The sequence below is a fragment of the Meriones unguiculatus genome, chromosome 10 (genome assembly GCF_030254825.1).
Source record: "Meriones unguiculatus strain TT.TT164.6M chromosome 10, Bangor_MerUng_6.1, whole genome shotgun sequence".
NCBI lineage: Eukaryota > Metazoa > Chordata > Mammalia > Rodentia > Muridae > Meriones > Meriones unguiculatus.
The window spans coordinates 108,938,663-108,957,905 of record NC_083358.1 but is presented as its reverse complement, the minus strand read 5'-3'; the positions used below and the strand labels follow the sequence as shown (position 1 = coordinate 108,957,905).

At 51.0% G+C, this 19,243-nt stretch overlaps 3 protein-coding genes across 3 annotated transcripts; 1 reads left to right on the top strand and 2 right to left on the bottom strand.

Annotated features, from left to right (window-relative positions):
• Positions 1–6,779: 6,779 nt before the first annotated feature.
• On the bottom strand, positions 6,780–11,178 carry LOC110556669 (histone H3). The gene has a single exon (XM_060393065.1). It carries the CDS (start codon positions 11,024–11,026, stop codon positions 10,616–10,618), a length of 411 nt encoding a protein of 136 aa, XP_060249048.1. The 5' UTR covers positions 11,027–11,178; the 3' UTR covers positions 6,780–10,615.
• Positions 11,179–11,664: 486 nt separating this feature from the next.
• LOC132656981 (histone H2A type 2-A) lies at positions 11,665–12,207 on the bottom strand. The gene has a single exon (XM_060393067.1). It carries the CDS (start codon positions 12,142–12,144, stop codon positions 11,752–11,754), a length of 393 nt encoding a protein of 130 aa, XP_060249050.1. The 5' UTR covers positions 12,145–12,207; the 3' UTR covers positions 11,665–11,751.
• Positions 12,208–18,610: 6,403 nt separating this feature from the next.
• Positions 18,611–19,147, top strand: LOC132656980 (histone H2A type 2-A). Its single transcript, XM_060393064.1, has one exon. It carries the CDS (start codon positions 18,668–18,670, stop codon positions 19,058–19,060), a length of 393 nt encoding a protein of 130 aa, XP_060249047.1. The 5' UTR covers positions 18,611–18,667; the 3' UTR covers positions 19,061–19,147.
• Positions 19,148–19,243: the final 96 nt, after the last annotated feature.

Below are 19,243 nucleotides of genomic sequence, written 5' to 3'. Positions count from 1 at the left end.
AAATGTTTTCCTTTATAAGAGTTGCTGTGGTCATGGTGTCTCCTCACAGCAATAGAAACCCTGACTAAGACGCTCTGCTTCCTAAATCCGGAATCTGAGGGATACAGGAATGTTCCACCACAGCCAATTGACTTATATGAATAAAAGCACATATGTATGCATGCTTTTATTTTATAAGTATTAGTGTTTGCTGCATGTATGTGTATGTACCACATATGTGCCTGGTGTCTGTGAGGCCGGAAGATGCTGTCAGATCCCAAATTGCTGTTGACACTGTTTTAAGTTGCCATGAGGGTGCTGACAGCGGAACCTGGTCCTCTGCAAGAACAGTCAGTGCTCTTGACCTCTGAGCCATCTCCCCAGCCCCTGTCCTGTTTTACTCAACTACAAATAAGTTACAGCTTCTGCCTCTCTGTGAAGGAAGGGGATTGACTAAGGGATGGCAGAGACCAGCAGTCTCTGAGACCACTTTAGAATGCTTACCACAGAAGCAAAGGAAATCTTTTCCCTTCATCTCAGGCCAGTTGTTTTCTGCCAACCTTCTCAACCCCATTTCAACTCATGAGAATGAATCCCACAGAGTCAATGTTAAAATGATTCTTAATTTACAGAGGAGTAAGCTGAGCTTCAGACATGACAGATAATTGAGACCTCTCCTTCCAGCATGTTGCATGTTAAAATAACTTTTATTCTCCCGATGTGATTGTTGTCTTGGATGCTTACTGCCTCTGTCTGCTAACCTAGGCCTAGTCCTAGACCCCATTCAATCTAATATAGGCCTGGAATGTTTTCAGCCTCTGAGACTTGCTGCTGAATAAGCTCACCCTTTCTTGTTTTTACTGAGCTCTGGCTGGCTGGTTCAACTCAGCTCTTCTGGCTCAAATTCATCTCCAAGCTGACTGATTCAAATTGGATTCTCTCAGTTTCTCACTGAATTGCTCTGCTTGGCCTCACACTAAGTTTAGCAATCTGTTCTAATCTTCTGGCTCCTTCTCACTCTGGTTTATTCTGTCTTCACCTGTGACTAGCTCTCTCTCTCTCTCTCTGTAACCTCTGTACAACTTTCCTGCCTCTGAATACCACAAACTGAACTGCCACAAACTCAGTTCCATTGCACCGCCTCTTAGATCATTGACTGATCCAAACTGACTGAACAGAACTGAACTAGAACTCAGAGATCCGCAAGCCTCTGTCTCCTGAGTGCTGGGATTAAAGGCATGTACCACCATGCCTGGATTTAAGCTTTTCTTTACCTGAAACTTGCTCTATACCAGGCTGGCCTTGAACTCAGAGATGTACTTACCTCTCTCCTGGGATTAAAGGCATATTTGTACTTCAGCTGGATTACACAGACCTAGAAGGTCTTTGGATGTGGTCTATTGCTGGAGCTACCATGTTCTGAATTAAAATTTCTCTACATAGTATCTTGACATATATTTTCTCAGTTTATTCTAAGTGTGTGCACAAATTTGTGTTTTGTAAGTAAATAGGGCCACACAATAAGTTCAATATTTGTCTAAAATCTGTGTGTGATCTGTGGCTCTGTAACAGAGCACTTGCCTCACATACAGAAGGCCCTAGGTTCAATTCCTAGTACTATTTAAAAATTGTTCATCATTCCAGGTGTGATGGCCTGCAATCCTAACTCTTGGGAGGCAGAGGCTGGGGAGGGCCAGTAAGCCATGAGTTAGAGGCTAGCCTGAGCTATATAGAAAGGACCTGTCTCAAAAACACAAGGCCTTGACCTAGGGCCCCTACCCATTTGTAGCCGATGGGTAACTTAGTTTTCATGTGGGTTCCCTAATAAGGGAAGCAGGGACTGTTTCCAACATGGACTCTTCTGCCTGTTTCCCTATTATGATCCCCTGGGGGGGCTGCCTTGCCTGATGTGACTTGATGTGCTGGGGTGGGCCAGTAAGGGGGGGATCCCCTTTTCTGAGGAGTAGGGGATGGTGTGTTCGGGTCCAGAGGAAGCCACACAAACCACTCACACACCAATCTCAGTTAGATATGGTTGGCTTATTGAATGCACACCCCAAGATTAATCATGAATAGGGACACAGAGTATACTCGGGAACCAAACATTGTGTGCTTTTCAGTTAGCTTATGAAGACAAAAACCACAATTAGCTCATGGGGGGTAGGGGCGGATGTGGCACAGGGTGGTCAGCTCCCACTCAAGTTACTTTGCCAACCAGACAAGCGGCTCTAGCTAACCTTGAAAGTGTGCCTGGCAGCTGGGGCCAGCTGTACTTATGGGTGGGGAATTTCTAGGAACAAGGCCGTAGCGATTCTCATTGAACATAAACATAGTTTAGGGTCAGCCTGACCTTGTACACAGAGCATATTTCTATATCAACAACAGGCTGAGATGATGTTTTGGCTATTAGGCCTGAAACAAAAATGGCCATAGTTATGCCAAAAGGACCAGGCCTCAAACAGTGGGGATAAGGAGGAGGGTGGGTGGGGACTGGGAGGAGAGGAGTGAGGTGGATACAATTGGGGTATAAAGTAAATAAATAAAAATTAAATTACAAAAACGGAATAAAACCCCACAAGGCCTTGAGATGGCACAGTGGGTGAAGACACTTGTTCCCAAGCCTGACAACCTGAGTCAGATCCCCAGGACTCGCATGGCACGAGGAGGGAACTGCCTCCTGGAAGCTGTCCTCCGATCAGGACACACGCGCTATGCTCCCTGTGCTCCCCCACAAACACACGCAGCAGAAACAAATTTAAAATCCACGCGTCTGGTAGAGTATCTGTCTAACATGTGCGAGGCCCTAGATTCAGTGCAGTAGTGCCACAAATATATACAAGCCAGTAGATACAGAAACAGATACAAAATAGAAAGGAAAAGAGAGCTGCGCGCCGTAATCTGAAGATTTGCAAATACAGGTGCCTGGTCCCGGGCTCGGTGGTGGAAGCCCGACCCGGGAAACGTGGGAATGAAGCAATGGCGGACACACACCCATACAGAAGGCTGTGCCGGCGTGGACTGTGCTCTTTCATGAAGGGCACCTCCCACACAACCCAGCAACCTGTGGATTTAGTAAGTGAAGCACAAGGAGGCGGGGCTAGGTGGTGTCAGTCTCTGTGGGGGAGTGGCCTCTAGCTGTTACCTAGAGGAGAAAGAAGCTGTGATTGACAGCTTCTGCATACACTGATCCGCCATTCATAAACACTCATGTTTGGGCTGGAGGAAGGTTTCGCCGCGCCTCTGGGCCTCACCTGGCGAAGGCTTTGCCATCTCTGAGTCTTGGGAATCGGGGTCCTGGGTGTGGCCGGCCCATGTGCATTTACACAGTCGCTCAGGACTGCCTCCACTCCCCGCCACACTTACTTATTAAACTGTGATTTCATTACGTTTATTTTGTGTGTAAGGATGTGTACCTATCGTGGCCATGTCTGGAAGTCAAACGCGTAGAACATCAGTGCCGAGAACCACACACACACACAGCACGCTCTCGTTTTCCTCCTTGGTTTCAGCCTAACATCCTCAACCTTCCTCCGCTGCCTCCATCAGACCTGTAAGTGGTGCAGGTATCCCCCAGACAACTCTCCTGGGCATAAGCTTGCCCTAGGGACTCCCGGAGCCTGCCGTCTCCCCTGGGCAGCTGAGAGAGGCCAGCTGGGTCTCAGGCTAGCGTTCCAGACCCACAGTCCCAGCAGCCTGAAGGACAGTGTGAAGGCGCTGCGGGTTACTGCTGGGGTCTGGCACAGGCTTCCCTCCTCCCACGTAAGGTTTCCTGTTGGGAGCCAGGCTGAACGAAGACTTTCCCGGAGGCCCCGATGAAAGGACAGCGGGGACGCTAGTTCTCTGTACTTGTCCTTGGCAAGGTCCGGTCTCGGACTGGGGCCAGGGCTACCAAGGAGTTAAGGTTTTGGTTCTAGGCTTTTCCTCCTGAAGGGCTCTGGCTATCAGTCTGAGCAGCTGTTTCTGATGTATCCTGTGTTCTCTTTGCCAACTTTTTTTTTTTTTTTTTTTTTTTTTTTTTGGATTTAGCTTTCTGTTGACCTTGGCCCATTTTTCCCCTGCAAAAATTATATAAAATGCTGTACTTCTTAATAAAACTGCTTGTCATGAGCCATCAGCTCATGCAAGACCTCCAGGTCCCGAACGTTCAGTCTTCCTTATCTCTCTCTTCCTGGTCCTCTCTCTCGACAGTCTATGTTCTCGGATCCTGTGGGCTCTAGTCATTCTCCCACACTCTCTTCCGGGACACTCAGGTCGGGAGGTCCAGGGTCACCTTCAATTGCTTTTCTTCAGTTTCTTTTCTGCTCTTTTCCCCACCCAGATTCAGACAAGCTTCTGTGTGCGGGGGTGTGAGCGGTTTCTAGCCGACGCTATGGCCTCTGTCCCTGAGGCCTCTGACCTTCACTGCTCACCTTGAGTACAAGACGTTTTTTTTTTGCACTGATTACCAGAGGTCAGCTTTCTTCACATGGTGCTTAAATCCTTTGGCCAGATTAAAGTACGCTGCAGTGTGTCCATTGATATTTCAGTTTATATTTCAAAATAGGAATTTTTGTCTAATGTAACTAGGCATGGATTTTAAAATGAAATCACCCTTGACTTAGGCCTTAAATTAAAATATTGGTGTTACATAAGAGAGAGAAGAAAGAGATGTGTTTGGGTCCACAGCGATACAGGGAAGAAGTTGGTGTGAAAACTAAGGCAGAGCCTGGATTTCTGCCGCTCTAAGCCAAGGGACTCCGTTGGGAACAGAGAGAGGCCAGGAAGGACCTTGCCTAGAGCTCTTGGAGGTCACATGGCAACTTGATTGCAGCCTCGTCTCCAAACCTGTGTGTCTGTTGCTATGATGGAACACCATGACGAAAGTAACTTGGAGGAAAGGGTTTATTCAGCTTGTATTTCCACACCAGTGTTCTTCATCAAAGGAGGTCAGGACAGGGACTCACACAGGGCAGGAACCTGGAGGCAGGAGCTGATGCAGAGGCTGTGGAGGAGTGCTGCTTACTGGTTTGATCCTCACAGCTTGCTCAGCCTGCTTTCCTATAGAACCCAGGACCACCAGCCCAGGCCTGGCACCAGCTACAATGCGCTGGGCCCTCCCCATCAGTCACTAATTAAGAACTTGCCCTTTAGCTGGATCTTACTGAGGCAATTTTTCAGCTGAGGTTTCTGACTCTAGCTTGTGTCAAAGTTAACATAAAACTAGCCAGTACAGCGTGAAAAAGTAAATTGAGGTTATTTATAGTAATTTGTTTGGCAGACCTAGAGAAAATAGTCCACATCCTTCTGGCAAGTGGCGCCAGCTTTTCTCCTTGCACAAATGGCTGCCACTCTGCTTGCAAGCCCATGATAAAGTCAGCTGTTGGCCTTTCTGCATAGCGTGGACCACTGTGGAGGTCCACACATCCTCTAGAGTACCCTCAGCACCGCCTGCCGTGGTAAGTAACCCCTTAGGAAACTCTGGCTGAGCAAGTCAGGGAGGTGGGGAAAGCCCAAGAAGGAGCCAGTCTGGGGTCAGTCAAGGATCACTGAGTGCTTTTTCCCCCTCCTTGGCTGCCGCTTTTCTTCCTTTTTTGTCTGCCAAGTATACTTCATGGCTAATCATATTTCAGGTTCCCCTGCTCCAAAACAAAAAGAACAAGTGTCTTTTTGAGAGTGTCATGACGGCGCATTAATTCCTGCTGCCTTAATTACTGGCCACAAACTTCTTAATGGATTAAAGCAACACAGATTTATTCTCTTTTTAGAGGTCAAAAGCCCCAAATGAGTCTTGGAAAGTAAAGCATGTGCTTAAAGAACTGTTTCCTGGTGGAGGCTTTGGAAGAACCTGTCCCTTGGCTCCGCAGCTCAAACCTCTGGCAGGTTTTGACTTCTGGACACAATACTCCAGTCTCTGTGGCTGTTGCCTCACTACCTGCTCCTCTGCTGGTCCTCTTGCCTCCCTTTACTTCAACTCTTGTGATTACATTTGGGGCCCAGTCTGATTATCCAGGGTCCCCAAGGTCCTTCATTTATTCACACTTACAAGATCTCCCTGCAATAAAAGATGATGCCTGCATGTTCCAGGGACCGAGGTAGGGGTGAACCTGGATTTTGAGAAGGGGCTGATTTTCGGTTCACAACAAAGATGCACCCATTCCCAAAGAACTTCCTTCAGTCATGGATCCCATTGAGGTGGCTGCTGGTTAGAAACTTTGCCCTCACCCAAAGCCACAGTGTGTGCTGTTAGCCGTTTGTGGGTAAGGCACCACCCCAGGACAGCTACTGCTTTTCCTGATCTTGGGCCGCGTAAGAACCTGCTCTTCCTTACTGGGCCAAGGTTACTTGATAAGGCCACAAGGAATTAAGCCAGGCAGTTTGGAGGGGCCACAGCAAGACTTTTTCTTTCCTTCTCCTCCACCACCTCCTTCTTCTTTTTTTAAGGCAGAGTTTCTCTGCTCGGCCTTGGCTGCCCTGGACTTGCTCTGTAGACCAGGCTGGCCTAGAACTCACAGCAATCCGCCTGTCTCTGCCTCCCTGAGTGCTGGGATTACAGACGTGCGCCACTGTGCCCGGCGAGCATATAGACTTTTTATGCCTGTATCAGAAACAGAGGGGGCTTGAGAGATGGCTCAGCAGTTAGGAAAACTGGCTGCTCTTCCTCGGACCTGAGTTCAATCCCCAGCAACCACATGGTGACTCATAACCATCTATACTGGGATCCGATGCTCTCTTCTGGCATGCAGGTGTACATACAGATAGAGCACTCAATATATTAAATAGATTTATTTATAGATTTATAGATAGATAGATAGATAGATAGATAGATAGATAGATAACGGTTATTGCCAGGATCAGTACAATTGTGGTTGCCAGGATACAATGATGTTTGCAAGCCATACGAGGTACACAGGATTACTGTCTAAGACCAATTAATTGTCTTGTCAGGCTTCCATCCATGCTTCCTTGACTTGTAAGGGAGCCTACAGGAAACGCAGAGCCGTTCTGCATGCTTCCCTGCCCGAGGGACTGTGTAGGTCTCTCAGGAATGGGAAGGCACAGTCCCAGGAGCCAGGGGCTCTAACCTGAAAAACCTGTGGTGCACGCCTCTCAAGGCAGCTGGGCCAGGCCAACCAACTCCATGATTCCCCGCAGGGAATTCCTCCCTAGAAGAAATTCTCTCCTAGTCTTCCAACTCCTGAGGTCGAGGAGGTGCTTGCATTTTGTCCCCTCTCCTAGGTTAGGGTTTAGAAGCTGGTAGAACTGGCTCTTTGCCACACTATTTTCCTGAGCACCTGCTGTGTTCTAAGCAGGCTCCGGATGCAACTCTAACTGCAGAGACTAACGAAGGAAAACATTCACCCTGAAGGAATTAGGAATCTAGTAGGACAGTTAATACAGAAGAAAAATGATTAGACTTAGACCTAGCAGGGATATACTTTTTTTTTTCTTTTTTTGAATTTGAGAATGCTATCAGCTGTTTTCCCAGCATCGTGTAAGTGGTCGTGGGCCATTTGGGGTGAGCGTCTCAGGGATGTTTCTGAGTCAGCCTACAAGGAGAGAAAAATACCTGAACGTAAAAAAGGATTTTGCCAAGTCATGGGCCTAGTTGGAAATTGCAGACACTGGACAGGGCTAGGCCAAACCTGTGTCAGTAGATGTGTGAACAGGAACTCTTGAAAAGAAACTGGATCTGCAGAGACTGACTGAACAGAATTTTATTACTTCAGAGGGATTGGTATGTTACAAGTCCAGAGACTATTACCTTGTCTTCGGCTAGCGTTAGCCTCCAGGACAGCCATTCATTGTCCACCCCTGTGGCAGAACCAACATCCTGTGACTAATAGAAACCTTTGGAAGGGATCTATTGACTTGGTGGACGCACTGTCTTCTATCAACCCAAAAGGGAAGACTGTCACCAGATAGTATATTGGACCTACAGAAAAGCTTCCTCATTTTTCTATAACCACCTCTCAGACTCATTGACCAGTGTATTTTAAACTTGCTTTCACTCATGACTTCATTTGTTCTGTTAAACTATTAAAACTTCATGAATCTGATTTCACATCTGGGATATGGAGTTTGGGGTAACCTAATTCTGTGTTCCTAGGCCATAGTCACTCAAAATGACTTCAAAATAAACAAGAGATAACTGGTTCCCTTTAAGGTGAGAGATACGGGTTTTGCATTCATAGTTGAATGGCTTGTGAATTTATTTAGTCAAAGACCAGGGTAGAGAGTCAGGAGTGGAGGATAATTTAGGGGTGGAAATGAAGTATACCTTTGTAACTTTATTTTTTATTTTTTATATTTAACAACAGACACCGAGGTAAAGAAACACGACTCTCATTTCCGAGTGTCAGTGCACAAGGTGGCCCAGCTGAGACCACCTTTGCCTCCTTTGGCCATCTTCCGTCCTGCTGTTCATCTCTCTCCAGTCATCCTGCTTAGTCGAGGAATTCTCCCATTATTATTATTTTTTCTGTAGACTGAGTACTATCTTCTTTCTGTGTGTGTGTGACAGAACGAAGGGGCCTGCAGAGGCCAGAGAGACTGTCAGATTCCCTGAAGCTAGTTAAGGCAGTTGTGAGACGCCTGACAGGCATGCTGGGAGCCAACTCAGATCCTCTCCGAGGGCAGTAGGTGCTCCTAACTGCCAGGCCATCTCTCTAGCCCTTCTCTTGCCAACACCTGCATAGATTTCACCCGCTCCTCTGCCTTCTGTCACCTTTAACTATTGGCTGAGTTTCCCCACAAGTATGGCTGGCTGAGTCACCTCCGTGAATATGTTAAAACTCCAAACTCCCGGAAGACTTTTCTCCAAGACACAAAGAATGTCCGCTTTGGTATCAGGAGGGATTTGGTGCATCTTCTTGACTCTAGAATCCATTGCTTTTCCCAGCATCATTTTCCTTCTTACTGAAATCTACTGTTATCTTCTGGCTCAGTGGGTCTCAGCCTTCCTACCCTACAGCTCTTTAACATAGTTCCTCTTACAGTGCTGACCCCCCCCCCCCGACCATGAAATGACTTTCATTGCTACTTCATAACTGTAACTCTGCTACTGCTATGAATCCTAATCTGGATGCCTGTGTTTTCTGAGTCAGTTGACCCCCAAAGGGATTATGACCCACAGGTTGAGAACTGCTCCTCAGGCCCCAGGCGTTCTCCAAATGCCCAAGTCACCAAATCTGCCTAACTGACCTCTTGCTCCTTTCAGCCCTCACCACACCTGTGTCCACTTCTGCCTTTGCCCTAACTGAGGCTGTCATTAGCTGTATTAAAAAACAAGCAAACAAACAAAAAAACCACAGTCCATTTATAGTGCCAGTTCTGTGGCTGACTGTTCTGGAAACACCTGATATTATGAAAATATTCTTTCTCTTAAAAGTTTATTTATTCATGTGTGTGTGTGTGTGTGTGTGTGTGTGTGAGAGAGAGAGAGAGAGAGAGAGAGAGAGAGAGAGAGCGTGCACTGTTCCTAAGGTGGCTACTGGTTAGGCAGTGTCCTGGGGAGGCCTGGTTCTGGGCTGGGTGAGAGGAATTTGGTCAAATAATCTGTATTTCCTCAGAAAGTAAGCACACACTCCTTTGTACTGTCAGCTCTTTTCCTCCCCTATAAAAGACCAGGCTCAGAGCAGCTTAGTGGAGAACCTGACTAACTCACTCAGGGCCAAAGTCCACAGCTCCGTTTCGCAGCAGCCCTGGAACGGAGACTGTGAGGCAGGCAAGTCACTGGCGCCCGAGGCTCACCTTGGATAGGAAACCAGCAGATTAATGAGTACTTCCACATCCCACACCAGCCAAGAGTCCAGGTCCTGCACGACCCAGTGTAAACTGGCCCCTCCTCTTCCTTTTTCCATTCTCTCCCTCTTTCTGTAGTGCTGGAGTCTGGCGAGTGGGTACTCAGAAGGGAACAAAGTGGCCCTAAAACTGAGAAGGGCAAAGGCAGGCAGTAGCTATCCCTAGGGGATAGGGGCCCTTGACTGCCTTGGCACATGACACGCTCCGGCTACCTTCATCAGATTTCTGGTTCGGGTGAGGCAATCGTGGCTATCTTTGGTTGGCATTTTGCTCTTTAAATCTGCTGTACACAGTAAGCCCCCACACATTGGCTAGCAGGAGCAGGGTAGGGAGCCGTCCAGAAATTTAGTTAATTAGTAGCTGGAAGCCAGTCTCCCCAGCGTTCAGCTATTTAGACAGGCCTGACAGCTCAAGCCAAGTCAGCAAGGTTACATAGTTTCACATGGCAGTAACCCGGATGTGCTCAGCCACTCCTTAGCCTATTAGCTTCCCTGCAGGATCACTGCACATATCCCGAAGTGCTCAGAGGTGGGGGTCACTCTGTATATAGGGCTCTCTCCTCGGGATGGGTTGGAATATAGAATTTCAAGAAGGGGTAGAGAAAACTAAGCACTAAGTTTGCAAGTAGCGTTAAAAACAATCCCCAAGTCTCCTTAGAAGCCATAGCCACTTAATCACCCGGAGATACCAAACAGCCAGCACACTGCTCCAGCGATCATTCCCCGGGGACCCTCTTCCCGTACCCAGGGGAAGGTAAGCGGTAAACACACCAGAGCAAGGCAAGTGAACAGCTCCTTCCGGGCGCTGTGGTGGCTCTGAAAAGAGCCTTTGGGGGGACGGTGGCGAGACGGAGCGCTCAGGCCCGCTCCCCGCGGATGCGGCGGGCCAACTGGATGTCCTTGGGCATGATGGTGACGCGCTTGGCGTGGATGGCGCACAGGTTGGTGTCCTCGAAGAGGCCCACCAGGTAGGCCTCGCTCGCCTCCTGCAGCGCCATGACGGCCGAGCTCTGGAAGCGCAGGTCGGTCTTGAAGTCCTGCGCGATCTCGCGCACCAGGCGCTGGAACGGCAGCTTGCGGATCAGCAGCTCAGTGGACTTCTGGTAGCGCCGGATCTCGCGCAGCGCCACGGTGCCGGGCCGGTAGCGGTGCGGCTTCTTGACGCCGCCCGTGGCGGGCGCGCTCTTGCGGGCCGCCTTGGTGGCCAGCTGCTTGCGCGGGGCCTTGCCGCCGGTGGACTTGCGGGCCGTCTGCTTCGTGCGAGCCATGGCGCGGACGGACCTACACCACCGCGCGGGGAACGGCGAGCTGCTCGCCGCCGCGGACGCCCGTCTTTATAGGCGCCGCCTCCCCGCCCGCCGCGGGGCGGAGACGCCGCTTGAAAGGCCCGCGCTGCCCGGCCATTGGCCCGGGCCGGCCCGCCCCGCCGACTCCCCGCCGCTCGGGGGCGGGGACCCGCTTCTCGGGGGTCGTGGGCGGCTCCGCTCGGCCCGAGAGCCACGCGCGCCCCCGGCCGCCATCCACAGCCACGGGGCAGAGCCGAGCGATCATGTCGCACCGTGCCGGCCGCCCACGCCCGGGCGGGCCCCCGAGAGCCGGCCGCGCCGTCGCTACGGGCACATCCCCCCCCCTCCCGGCAGAGGGGGCGGTCAGGACGGGCACCGCGCTGCGACTCGCGTGGGCCTCGACGGGAGGCTCGAGTCCCGGTGCCGGTAAGGGCAGGCTGGAGGCGGGCGACCTGCGCGCGGCTACCGTGTTTGTGAAGGCGACAGCGGTGCCCGGTGCTTAGGACGGGACACGCCCGCTCAGAGGCGGGGACAGCGCGGGACACTACGGGGCCGAGTGCGCCGACGGGACGCCCAGCCTTCGGGGGGACGGGCCGCCAAAGGCCACACCAGACAGGCTCTACGGTGCCACAACTCTTTATTGGAAACAGTGGGTGGCTCTGAAAAGAGCCGTTTAGGTAGAGGACGCGGACGGGCCGAGCAGCCGCTCACTTGCCCTTCGCCTTGTGGTGGCTCTCGGTCTTCTTGGGCAGCAGCACGGCCTGGATGTTGGGCAGGACGCCGCCCTGCGCGATCGTCACTTTGCCCAGCAGCTTGTTCAGCTCCTCGTCGTTGCGGATGGCCAGCTGCAGGTGGCGCGGGATGATGCGCGTCTTCTTGTTGTCGCGCGCCGCGTTGCCCGCCAGCTCCAGGATCTCGGCCGTCAGGTACTCCAGCACGGCCGCCATGTACACCGGCGCGCCCGCGCCCACGCGCTCCGCGTAGTTGCCCTTGCGCAGCAGCCGGTGCACGCGCCCCACCGGGAACTGCAGGCCGGCGCGCGACGACCGCGACTTGGCCTTGGCGCGGGCCTTGCCTCCTTGCTTGCCGCGCCCGGACATCGCCAACACAACACTCGCACAGACGCTTCCGACCTGGAAACTGCGCGCTGCCGGCGACGCCTCACCCTTTTATAGGCAGAACCCCGATTGTCCTCCCGACCTTCCTATTGGCTCGCGCCAGCCTGACGTCGTGGCCAATGGGAGCGCGCGCACACAATCCGCTCATTTACATAAACCCGGCTCCCTGGCCTGAGCACCGCAGTCTGGTGCTGGCATCATGGCGGGCGTGGCTACAGGCCTCATTTGCGTGGGTCGGCTGGCGAACGCACAGGCCTGTGGCCAGCCTTGCTGGCGGAGCGCGCCCCTCGTGGGGAAGCGCAGCCGCAGGGAAAGGGGTACCAGCTCTAGGTGAGGCGGGTGAGCCCGGGCGCTGGCCCAGAGCTCCTTCGTCCACCGCATTTGTGAGCGTGAGAGACCAAAGAATTAAAGATATTTCTTGTGTTATTGGATTAACGTTTAAAACACAAGCTTGGCCACTATGGGGAGGATCCAGCCTTACTGCTTCTTTCCTGCCCACTAGAGATACAGTTGCCAGGAAACTGGCCCAAAGCCCCTCCCCTCTCTAGCAACAGCCAAACAAAGGAAGCCAGGCCCCTTCTCACAGTGAATCAGTTTAAAATCCCCTTTTGTGTTTCAACCAATAAACACTGGCCAGGCTGGAATCCCCTGCTTTGGGCCTGCTGAGTGACTGGACCTTATAAATCACTTTCCTCCCCCTGAGCTAGGTGCTCTGCTCTCAACCTCTGAGTGGGTGAGCCATAAAAAGACCCTACTGGGTCAGAATCGGCTCCTTGGTGGTCTTTGCGGTCCGTGAGACTTGGGCATAACAAGAGCATCCCCAGAGAGGAGTCTCCCGCTCTGTTCCCTGGGCAGCTGGCCAAGTCCTCCATCCAGCTGCGCCAAATAGAGCCCAGCCTTTGAACTCTTGAGAAGGCTCCTTGTGAAGACATCCACCTTCTCTGAAAGGCGTTTTTGTTTCTCTCTCTCTCTTCTTTCCCACTCTCCCACACACACCTTATTAGAAGTCATTTCATCTCCAGTGACTCATGTGCTCTTGGATGAGGAGTCTAAGTTTGGAGGAGTACCCTGAGTCCTGGCTTACACATTACAGTGTCCGGGGGTGGGAGGGAGTGCCACTAAATTCATCTGATCTATTGTCAGGGTGGAGGAAAGCATTAGCAGTCCTTTTATTGAAGTATCAGCTTTGGGGTCGTCCGAGAAGTCACTTGTCTTTAGGTTCAGAAATTGCTCTGAAAACATATAGACGCTGAACGCAGACCTTTGGTTGCTTTGGGTGTTTTTAGTTGCAGTGTTTACACACTGTGTTTCCTGTTTCGGGTCACAAGAACATGCTTAAGTGGGGTTTGATAAAGGCCAAAGGCTTTACTGTTTTTGTGCCGGTATTCTGGCCTCTTCCGGGATGAAGGGCAGCGGTTGGCAGGCTTTCCTAGTTTACACCAGGCTCTACCCTCAGCACCACACAAGGGAGTCAGGCAGGGTGACTTAGCACACAAACATTGTTCCTCCTGTTCTGTTTGCCTTAGTTTTGTTTTTTTTCCCACTGACAGCTTCCCCTCTTGGCTCTGCCGCTCTGCTGTGTGAGTCAGCTGCTCCCCAACCCAGACAGCTGCTCCACTGCTTCCTTGGCTCCTCTTGGTTGCTGCCTCCGCGGCGTCGCTGTTGCGGTTTCCCTCCCAGGGTCCCTGCAGAGTGGGCCCAGTTTGCTTCAGGTAACCACATGCTTCTAAAAATTCAACGGAAAGCGATGCACTTGAGGCAGATTCTTGTATAATTAACTCCCAGGGAACTTCTTGAACAAGTATCTGAGTACCCAGGGGCCTAGGGCAGTGCTCCACAGAGTGCTTTGCCTCCCCCTGAGCTACTTCAGGAACCTTGTCCCTAAGGAAGCTGGCACGTGAACTTTTGAAAAAAACAAAACTGCCCTGGTGGCCACAGAGTGACAGAAGGCCTATCATCTTTGCCTTGTGTCTGTCTCCCTTTCTTTGGCTGAAGGCACAAAGTTATTGTCCTGCCCTGCTCTTGCATCATAGCAGATGAGGGCAGTTATTCAGGAAGGCAAAGCTGCAACCTAGAGTAGACGGGATTATGTGAGTGAGAGTGATGTCCTCACGTGATGACTTGCCATTGTGCGGGATCGGAACGGTAGCAATGATCCAAGAGACCCTGTGTCCACTAGGCCTGCATATCAGTCAGTCTGTGCCGTGTCAGATGGACTTGGGGGTCTCTGGACCTGCATGTGAGCTCTACCTCTACTTTTTCTTTTAATTTGGAGGAGTGAGCCTAGCTTCTCAGGCTTTCTGGAGCCCTGGTCTTTACCCTCAGACCCTCAGTTACTATGATGAGGGGTCCTTCTCCTTACAGTAATCATATGATTTGTTTTGTTGCATATTCTGAGGACACTGGCATAGGTTTATGACTTTCGGCTTTGTGGATCGTGGCTGAAGTGAAAGGGTGTATTGAAGATACTAGTTATGTCGCCCTAAGTCGGGAAAGGAGCAAGCTTGGAACTGTGTTTAGGAAAATACCTTGCAATGGGAGGAGTGCCAAGATTGTGAAAAAACAGCCGTTGGCAGTGGCAGGATGTGGTGGCTCAGGTGGCCAGCTACACAGCAAAGTGTGACAAGCGTCTCGGATGAAACATGTAGCAAAAGAAAGTGCATGACGTGGTGACAAAACTGAAGAGATCTCTACAGATCGCCCAAATGCTAAGGTCATAGTGCAAAGCACAGCAGAGGATTGGCGATGGCAGCATGAAACATGGTGGACCTACATTGAAGGAGGTCAGTGCTCAGTTAACTGGGGCTAAATTTCATGTTTTAAGTGCTTGCCAACACACACAGTCACAGTCTGTGGACTCTGGTGTTCCGCTGAGCATGCTACACACTGGTGGGGCTTCACAGAGACCATGTTTCAGTGAAAAGCAAGTCAATCATGTTATCAATCCTCCACGGCCGTCTCCCCTGAATTCCCTGTTGTATAGCTATTTCCTCCAAATGAACACTCTCTCTCATGCAAAGCATAGAAGCTTAGAAGACCCTGGACATAAGATGTACAAGGCTCAGAAAACCGAAACAAACAAGTCACGAGAATGCTCATCCCCAGGGTTTTACAAGGAAAGATGGTTTGATCGGTGTGGGTAGGCTGAACTGCTGGCAAATGGAGAGAGCTTTCAAGAGTCCTGTCTCAGAGCTGAGTGGGCCTTCCAGGAATGCAGCAGACAATCCTGGAATCGTGCTGCCCAGCAAACGTCGTTTTGAAAGAGCTGCTCTGACGGCTGTTCTCGGTTGCCAGCTTGGCTACATCTGGGATTAGTTAAAACCCAAGTGGCTGGGTACAGCTGTGAGGCATTTTCTTAGTTAAAGCATTTGAAGTGGGAAGACCCAAATCTTCTGGGCTGGGAAGATCCATCTTAAACCTGGGGCACACCTCCTGGGGCCGGCCGAAAGGACAAGGAAGAAGGAAGTGCCTGCTCTCTGCTTGCTCTCACTAGCAAGTTCATTCCTTCACTGGCATTGGCCTCTCTCTTCAGGATTCTGGGGCAGTTCATGCCTTCGTACTATCATCTTAAACCTTCCTGACTATCTCTGACCAGCACTCTGACGATTAGACTTACGGCTTCTTCAGAAGTTGTGGTGGTTTGAATATGCTTGGCCCATAGGGAGTGGCCTTGCTGGAGGAAGTGTGTCACCGTGGGGGCGGGCTTTGAGTCTCCCGAGCGGGTCTCCTATGCTCAAGCTCTGCCCAATGTGGAAGTCCAGTCTCCTTCCGCTGCCTGTGGATCAAGATGCAGAGCGCTCCTCCAGCGCCACGTCTGCCTGCACACTGCCATGCTTCCCGCCTTGACGGTAATGGACTAAACTGCTGAACCTGTAAGCCAGCCCCAAGTCAATGTTTTCTTTATAAGAGTTGCTAAGGCCAGGCGCCTCTTCAGAGCAATAGGAACCCTAGGACAAAAGTTCATCCAGGATAATCTGACAGTTTTTTAATTTAATAGGTAAATCCTTTTCCTCACTTGAGAAATTACTGATAAACTGGGCAGGGTGGTGCATGCCTTCAATCCCAGCACTTGGGAGGCAGAGGCAGGGGGATCTCTGTGAGTTCCAGGACAGCTTGGGCTACACAGAGACCCTGTCTTGAAAACAAATATTGATGGGTTCTGAAAAATTATATTATGCAGAGTCTACTAGGACCACCAACAACTGATACAGCTTGAACTGTATCCACACAAATGATGTATTGAAGTCAAACCCGTATTTCACCTTATTTGAAAGCATTTGGGCAGATGTAATCAAGGACTCCATCCAGCGTGACTAGTGATTCATACGATAAACAAGGGGTTAAAAGGGATAATGGCAGGTGACTATGATCAAAACACAATACACACTGCATGAAATTGTCGATAGAATTTAAAGCATGCCAGGGGAGGAGGGCGAGGCAGGCTGGGATAAGACTGAGATAGATTGGAGTTATGCTCCCACAAGTCAGAAACATCCCGGCTTCTGGTACAGAAAGGTAAAGAGCACCCTTCAGCAAGGAAAGGAGCCCTGTCTCGCTGATTGCTGACTTCTGGCCTGTATACTAGGAGAAAACAATGTGGTTGCCTTACTATGGCAGTCTTTAAAAACTGCTAAAAAAAAAAAAAATCTATTGAAATTTAAAACAAAATTTTTGGTTAAAAGAATTTCAAATATAGCTGGGTGCGGTGGATTACGCCTGTAATCCCAGCACTCAGGGAGGCGGAGGCAGGTGCCTCTGCCTCACTCATCTCTGTGAGTTGGAGGCCAGCCTGGTCCAGAGACCCTGAGTCAGAAAACCAAAACATTCAAACCTTTCTAGAGTGGTAATAATCTTTGGCCCTAATCAAATGCTGAATTTGGCCCCAATGTGTACTCTGAAGTCTCTCTTTTTCCTCATCAACCCATTTGACCTGTGTAACACCAGTCACTACAAAAGTTCGGGGCTCTGAGAGGGCTGGGGGGACGGCACTTGCTGCTCTTGTAGAGGACCTGGGTTTGTTTAGTGCCCAGTGCTTTGTGGGGACTGACAACCACCTGTCACTCCAGCTCTTCTGGCCTCTGAAGGCACCGGTTTCGCTCTGATGGATGCGCGTGCAGGTTAGCACACACAAAGGTCCACACTTCCTTCATTCCAGGACATTATTCTCCACACTCTCAAGGCTCAAACTAAGCAAGAACATATCAGACAAGCCATCTTAATTGCATGTTTGGAGTTACAGGAGGACCCCAACATTGGCTGAACTGCGAGGGGATCAGTTCTGATTCGGTGTGTCTTCCGGCAACTGCTCGTCTCAGGTTGAGGGGACCGAGAATCACCTGAAGAGATGGGCCTCTAGCCAGGCACAAAGGGAACACTTAGATTTTGATCACTGACGTGGGAAGACTGCTGTGGACAGCACGGTTCCCTGAGAAGGGGACTTTGTAGAGAGTAGGGGAAATTGAGCTCCTGTGACTAGTCCAAGCTCCTGCTGCTGTGCCTTCCCTGCCACGGTAGACTGAAACCTGGGACTGTGAGCCAAATAAACTCAAGTTCCCCTCCTCAGAATGACTCAGCCACAGAAAAAGAAACCCCGGCCCCTCCTGCCTATTATCTGACTTCACAGCAGACGAAGTCACCTTTCTGATGCTTAAAAAAAAAAAAAAGTTGCTTTCCCCCAAATAACAGTCTACACGGTTCCTTTCATGTTTGTTTTATTTTGAAATGGTAAAAGTGATACAGATGTCTGTGTCAGGGGGCTGGGACAATTTTTAAACCAGTAAGGTCAACCGTAAGGGCTTAGTGGGAGGGGCTGCTTCCCGAGACATGCCGTACTAATAAGAAAAGGGAGAGAGAATTTAATCAACGCTGTCAAAAACATCCTTTAGAGGGACAGACCTCAAGAGAAATGCATACAGATTAATAAAATACTTTAAGGTGATACCATTCCCGTGAATAAGGCAGGGTTGTGTGGTGTTCGCTAAACCCTAGATTCATCCCTCAGATGTGTGACTCTGTATGTCCGTAAGAACGTCACCTTAAAAATTTTAATCAGAATGCTTGATACCCTCAGTTTCTCAAATTACAATACTTCTCCGCATCCCATCCTAATAACTGTCTACCCAGAAAACTGTTCAAGCCAAAATCCTGGGGCCCCCACTCTTGCCTACTTCTCCACAAGATTTACTCTCCTGCCCCCACGACCTTATCTCACTGTGTAACATGAGACACTCTGCCTATTATTACGACTGCGCTCCCATTCCAACCTCTAATCTATCGGTTCTCACTGACACACATTAGAATCTCCCACAAAGCTCAGGCCAGGGAGCCGGGTTTATGTAAATGAGCGGATTGTGTGCGCGCGCTCCCATTGGCCACGACGTCAGGCTGGCGCGAGCCAATAGGAAGGTCGGGAGGACAATCGGGGTTCTGCCTATAAAAGGGTGAGGCGTCGCCGGCAGCGCGCAGTTTCCAGGTCGGAAGCGTCTGTGCGAGTGTTGTGTTGGCGATGTCCGGGCGCGGCAAGCAAGGAGGCAAGGCCCGCGCCAAGGCCAAGTCGCGGTCGTCGCGCGCCGGCCTGCAGTTCCCGGTGGGGCGCGTGCACCGGCTGCTGCGCAAGGGCAACTACGCGGAGCGCGTGGGCGCGGGCGCGCCGGTGTACATGGCGGCCGTGCTGGAGTACCTGACGGCCGAGATCCTGGAGCTGGCGGGCAACGCGGCGCGCGACAACAAGAAGACGCGCATCATCCCGCGCCACCTGCAGCTGGCCATCCGCAACGACGAGGAGCTGAACAAGCTGCTGGGCAAAGTGACGATCGCGCAGGGCGGCGTCCTGCCCAACATCCAGGCCGTGCTGCTGCCCAAGAAGACCGAGAGCCACCACAAGGCGAAGGGCAAGTGAGCGGCTGCTCGGCCCGTCCGCGTCCTCTACCTAAACGGCTCTTTTCAGAGCCACCCACTGTTTCCAATAAAGAGTTGTGGCACCGTAGAGCCTGTCTGGTGTGGCCTTTGGCGGCCCGTCCCCTCGGCCCTGTAGTGTCCCGTAGGTCCCGCGTTGTCCCCGCCTCTGAGCGGGCGTGTCCCG